Source organism: Electrona antarctica, assembly GCF_951216825.1.
Source record: "Electrona antarctica genome assembly, chromosome: 18".
NCBI lineage: Eukaryota > Metazoa > Chordata > Actinopteri > Myctophiformes > Myctophidae > Electrona > Electrona antarctica.
The window spans coordinates 39,532,616-39,538,659 of NC_136799.1; the positions used below are offsets into that span (position 1 = coordinate 39,532,616).

The following is a 6,044-nucleotide window of genomic DNA, read 5'->3' on the forward strand; positions in this document are numbered from 1 at the left end:
TAGGGTTACTCTAGCATAATAAGGTGGAATAATAAAGTGTTACAATTACAATAGTCTGGTTGCCTTTTTAGGGCCACCACACTAATAATGGACCTTGATGTGAAAAAGGTTAAAAACCACTGTTTTAAATGATGCCCTATAGCAGCGATGTGACACGCTTTGAGCTTGTAGAGTCAGCTATTTTTGTTATTCTTTTGAATTTAAATTCTTTAAAGTAACATTTTTGGACATACAGAAGGCCTATGAGGTTTTCGCCGACGGCAACTAATTCCGCCATGATCCAACTGTGAACATTGTGTGTTCGCCAGCTCTTCATCAAAGCCGTGGACAGTTGAAAGCGTCAGCCAACGTGAAGCGAGCGCTACAGCCCCGACGCCCCCGTGCCCATTAAGATGCGTGGGCGGGCCGTGGCTAACAAAGGCAGCGCTATAGCTCCTCAAACCAAAGCGGCAATTATGAGTCATTGAAGTGTCATAGAAAAAGACGAGGCAGGCTCACAACTTATGTAACTGTGAGAGGGAGGGAGAGAGAGAGGGAGGGAGGGAGGGGGGAGAGGACTGAGTGAGTTCTAGGGTTCCACTTCCTTAAGCAAGCCCCAGCGTAGCTTTTTGGCTACATTTATATTTTAATGAATTCATTAATTACTATTTTTTTTCTGTTCTTTTTTCACCTAAACATCATACTTCTTTCATTGTCTTTAGTCTTGCAATGCCGGGTTAACAATTCCCCTTAACGTTTCCCTTTTAACGGTTCACATATAGAGGGTTCCGAATGGACCCTTACTGGTCTGTAACTCTCAAAGTTATGGGGATCCTAGAAATGATTGTAATTGCATAGCAGATGTGGAGTCCACATACCAGACAGTGTGATCAAACCGGTTCCGGAAACTGTTCCAACATGTGATTCCGGTTTGCTCAATGATCTCAAACCAGAGTTAAACTGTTGCACGCAGGGCAGGTATGGAGGCCATTTATTTATTTCACTGATAGTTAATACTACATATTAAATCCAAAAATAATTCTTAACCTTTAAATCAAATTAATTATTTCAGACTTAATAACATCGTTATATTTGCCAAGTGGCCTTGCCCACCAAAAAGATGAAATTCCAGGCCTGCTTGCACGTCAACTCCCAGTGAAAACGGCTTTAGCACATCATCGAGCTGAAAAGTGTCATTCTGTAAGATTGATTGATAGTCAGGGATTTGAGGGTCTCCCACGCGAGCGCCGACACGTCTACTGCTGAGCTAAGCCCGGAAAGCCTGTTTGGACGGAGCATATATTATGTCTTAAGCTTCATGCAATACCTCTTGTCAACCGTTAGGTGTCCTATTCCAGGGGTTCTCAACCCGTGGGTCGCGACCCCTCCTGGGGTCGCCAAATTATTTTAGGGGGTCCCCAAATTATTAAAAAAAAAAAAAAAAAAAAAAAATAGATTTTGTTTTAAATTTTATTTTCACGATTTTTCAAAAATAGCAGACCTACAAGCTCGTAGCGCGCCACTCGGTGGCGCGCTATGAGCTTGTAGATCTGCTATTTTTCAATAGCTAAATTATAACAATGCTTAAAACACCAAAAGGGGTTCCCGCCCAAAATGGTTTAAGGTTATTGTAGCAGTCAATTTCGGGAGGCGGGAGGGGGCGGGGCGGGGGTCCCGAGACATTGCCAAAGCATTTCCGGGGGTCCCCGGCCAAAAACGTTGAGAACCCCTGTCCTATTCAACCACAGGGTCTACAGTATAAATGAGCATTGGAAGTGTAGGCAGACAATTGGTTAAAAAGAACACTTTATTAACTGACAAAAAACGTATGGATTGCAGTTTAATATCACCGTAGCGAACACTGGACTAAAATATCAGATCTACAAGCTCGCAACGTGAGATTATGTGTAGAGGGGAATAAACAGGAGTGGGCCGAGTACAGAGCCCTGGGGCACTCTAGTCAATGAAGTATAGCGTTTCTGTCGGGTGGAATCCTCATTATGTCCAAAATTGTTACTTTCCAGGATTCGAATTAAAAAAACGGCAAAAGTAGCCGATCAAGTCGGTTGTGGATCTGCTACTTCTTTTTTTTTTAATACTGTTTTTATTAGGCATTTTGTATATGACATAACTTCAGATTATCTTTGACAATGATAATGAGTAATTAAGTGATATAAAATGAAAAAAATAATGACAGGTAGTGTAAATGTTCCAAATACAATACATAATAAAATAGGTATATAAATGTGATTAACAAGAAAAAACAAAAAACATTTAAACAGTGACAAATGTGAACAGACAAACAAAGACAACAGGACAGACACTCTTGCTCTCAAACTTTCCCAACACGTTGTTGTAAATCAACTGAATTACAGACATTTTTCTTTTTAAATGAGAAAAAACACACTTTTCTTTTTTTTTTCCTTTCCTTTCCAATTTTCGATTATGTTATCTATTGTGTAGGAGGGGTTAGCGTGCACCTATTGAAATAGTCAATGAAGGGTTGCCATGTCTGGTAAAATCTATCTTCACTCCCTCTCAATTCAAACTTTATCTTTTCCAATTGCAAATAGTGCATAACGTCTTTCATAGAACTGCTGTCAGTGGATCCGGGTCAAAAGGTTTTCTGGATCTGCTACTTTTGATGCTTTTATGTGACGCCGTAGTGTGATCCAGTAGGGCGTTGATTTACCAAAACACACAAAAATGTAATGCCGACAACGGCATTCACTGACTTCTGTCTCTCACTTTGGAATATATATATCTGTAGTGGAGAGAAAGAACATAATCTGGATACCTGTGATGTCTACATTGTTTTTGTATATATACACTTATTTATATTCTATTTTAAGCAGGTTAAAAGCTCTTCCGTGAACGCTGATGGTTCTGTAACACTTCAGAAGTTTCCCTCCATCGGTATCCGTGTCCTCGGCCTGCAGAGCTCAGCAGCTACTGAGAGCTTTAAATATTCATGAGTCATTCCAGCTTCTTGTTTGATTTCAATTAACTTCAGAGACGTTGGGGAGGCATTTCGCTGAGGGTTCATTTCTCTCAAGCGTTTGAATTCCTCGTTATTAAATTTGCATGATCGATGCGATATCAAAGCGAGCCTGAGAGTGAGTGTCAACGCTGACCCTGCTTAGTGTCACAACTAGTCTCTCTTTCTCTCTTCTATCCCAACTACGGACCGAATCTAAATAAAAACTAAGTTACGATGACTAAAGCTATGACTAAATAATTATATTGACAATTTCGTCAACAAATAAAATACTGGACGGAAATGTTAGGGAGGGACTGGTGGAGAAGAGATCCGGTAGAACTAAAAGACAAGTCATTTTATGTTTGTTTGCCGTCTGAAAACAGCAGATCTACCAGCTCCCGGCACAGATCAGCTATTTTCAGCATGCAACCAAGTGTAAAATCAGGCATTACTACGACGCCATCGAGGCACCGCCGAAATACATTGTGTCGACAAAATCAACTGAAGATTGAGCCGACTAAAACTAGACAAACACCAAAACATTAGACCATAACTAAATGGAAGTTCATACAAATGACCATGACTAAAACTAAATCAAAATGTGCTTTCTCCCCCAGAATGCTGTTCCCCGAGTCGCGGCGCTGGGAGCTAGCGACGGAGATGATGCACGAGGCGGACGTGGACCCCACCCTGCGCCCCACGGAGCTCACCATCCCGCAGTTCGGGGCGCTGGCGGACGCCTACGCCCACCTCTGCGCCCGCGAGCCCCCCGGCCTCCTGGACTACTGCTCCAGGGAGGAGCGGAGACTGCAGCGGAGAGAGCCAGGGGGCGGCAGGGGTCGAACCACGGCCAGCGGGGCTGACCCATCCCACCAGCGTCCACCATCCCCCACCACCGGTAGCAGTGACGGGAACGCCAGTGCAACGCCCGGCAACCCTGCTGAACAAAGAGCATGAAGAATGTTTGGCGGGAGAACAGCTCTGGTCCGTAGCGGCAGAGAAGGAGTTCTCCTCAACGCTGTGTTACTTTGGAGCCCTCCACCTCCCGGTAGAGCAGCCTGAGTCGGCCTGTATAGTCAAACATACATTAAAAATACTTTTTTCGCTACGGTTCAGAGGAGTTGAAAGCCTACTTTCCTTAGTGGGAACAGTCGGGGCCACCCCCCCCCCCCCCCCCCCCCCCGCACACACACACACACACACACACACACACACACACACACACACACACACACCTCGTCTTATATACACATTTTGGCCAGAAAAGTAAATATTTAAACGGAAGGAGAAAATCTGGTCAATGGCATTTTTCTATCGACAAGATCTGTAGAGGGTCGGTATTCCGGTGAAATATTTTCTTTTTGTCCAAAAAGTGTATTTTGGACGTGAGGTGTGGGGGCTCCGACTGTTATTGCCACTAACGAAAGTAGCCTTTTCAACATCTTAAAAGCGTCTTTGTGTTGGTGAGTAGCGAAAGGGTTTTTTTTTTTTTTTTTTACTAAAGAGGGGAAAGGGTCGACAGTACCACAGCGTGGACCATGAGTTTAGGGGGAGAAAAGGCGGCTAATGGCCTAATCTTGTCGGTTGCGGAGACAGACAGACAGACAACGGAGTGCTCGGAGCACTTTGACATTTCCACCTGACATAAGCATGCATTTTTTAAAACGTCCGCCCATCCTCTTGACTCTGCTCCCATTAAGGCAAGCGGGTACCTTTCTGTGTTACAGTTACAGCCAGGCCTGGAATGGAGACAGGAACCATGATGGAGATAATGGAGGTGGGTGGGTGGGGGGGTTGATGGTAGCTAAAATAGGCTTGGAACGTCTCCAAGACATAAAGCACTGGATTTATACTTTAGTTGCGTGCCAGTGTCGCACAACCGGAAATAGCCGATCTGCAAAGCTCACAGCGCGTCGTGGCGCGAGCCGCTGTGAGCTTGCAGATCGGCTATTTTCGGGTCGGAGTCGGGGGACACGGAAAATGAAAGAAAATGCAGAAAGCGTGTTTTTTTTCCCGGTATACGCAGGTGGAGGCTCTGAAGTGTGAGGATGAGTGTGGTAATGGCTGGCACATACATGCATACACACACACACACACCGACGCACGCAGTTGCACACACACACACACACACACACACACACACACACACACACACACACCAGCTCTCAGAGCACCTGGTCCTGTGGGACATCGTGTGGTTTAGGGAACGGGAACAAGATGGCAGCGCCACATTCAGGCTATTCCTCCTCATCTCCTCGCTGCACTGGATGAGGCTTATTCACAGGGGAGACGGTGATGAAAAGCACTAAACATGTATTATCATGCTCTGCTATGAAAGAGAACTCTTTCTTGTCCAGTGAATGAATCTCCCATCCATTTGTATGTTGGTGTGACAACATTGCATGCAGTTAAACAGAACATGAGAACTTCAAGATGAATGTTTGCTTTTTTGTTTTTGTTTGTTTTTTGTAGAGAAGACAAAATATTAAACGGTCATTGTTGTGTGAGCTATGTGTCAATTTATTTACTTTAATAAAGCAAAGTCTTTGGTTTCATAATTTTGTGTTTGTGTTGCACAATTAGGACTCAAAATGTATTTTTTTTAAGTGTAAGACTCAACTAGACTAAATGGGCAGGTCTTTCAAACATTACGATATACAGACAGCGAATTTCCATTTGGGGAAAAAAAATCATAAAAAGGCTGGTAAGTGCAGAAAATGAGCTACTTTAGCGGATTCATCCACCACATGTCCTAATGCTATGATGAGGCCGTTTTCTCGAAAACATGAACTGAAGCATGAAATTAGGCGTCATTAGAAAGACAGGAACTCCCTGTTCCTGTAATACTAACATGTTTTTTTTTGTTATTCCACATTTTCCCCGTAGTGCACAATACTGACCTGAGCCGTTTCCTGCCAGTACAACAGATGGTTTACTGAGATTTACTCGGCGGAGAAAGAATTGCTTCCCTTTTAGGTGCTTGGTTTACATTATTAATATCAAAACCTGATCAGTACTTACTCGTATGACGTCACTACAGAATGCTGGTACTAGAGGCGTTGACTAAAAGAACTACTATATGTAC

At 43.6% G+C, this 6,044-nt stretch overlaps 1 protein-coding gene across 2 annotated transcripts in view; it reads left to right on the top strand.

Moving 5' to 3' along the window:
* Positions 1-5,505, top strand: part of tfb1m (transcription factor B1, mitochondrial) — a 95,393-nt gene extending 89,888 nt beyond the window's left edge. For both annotated transcript variants that reach the window (XM_079528275.1, XM_079528276.1), the window contains exon 8: positions 3,577-5,505. In XM_079528275.1, coding sequence (XP_079384401.1) covers positions 3,577-3,916 — 340 coding nt within the window. In that variant the 3' untranslated portion in view covers positions 3,917-5,505. The remainder of the gene's footprint in view (positions 1-3,576) is intronic.
* The last annotated feature ends 539 nt before the right edge of the window (positions 5,506-6,044 follow it).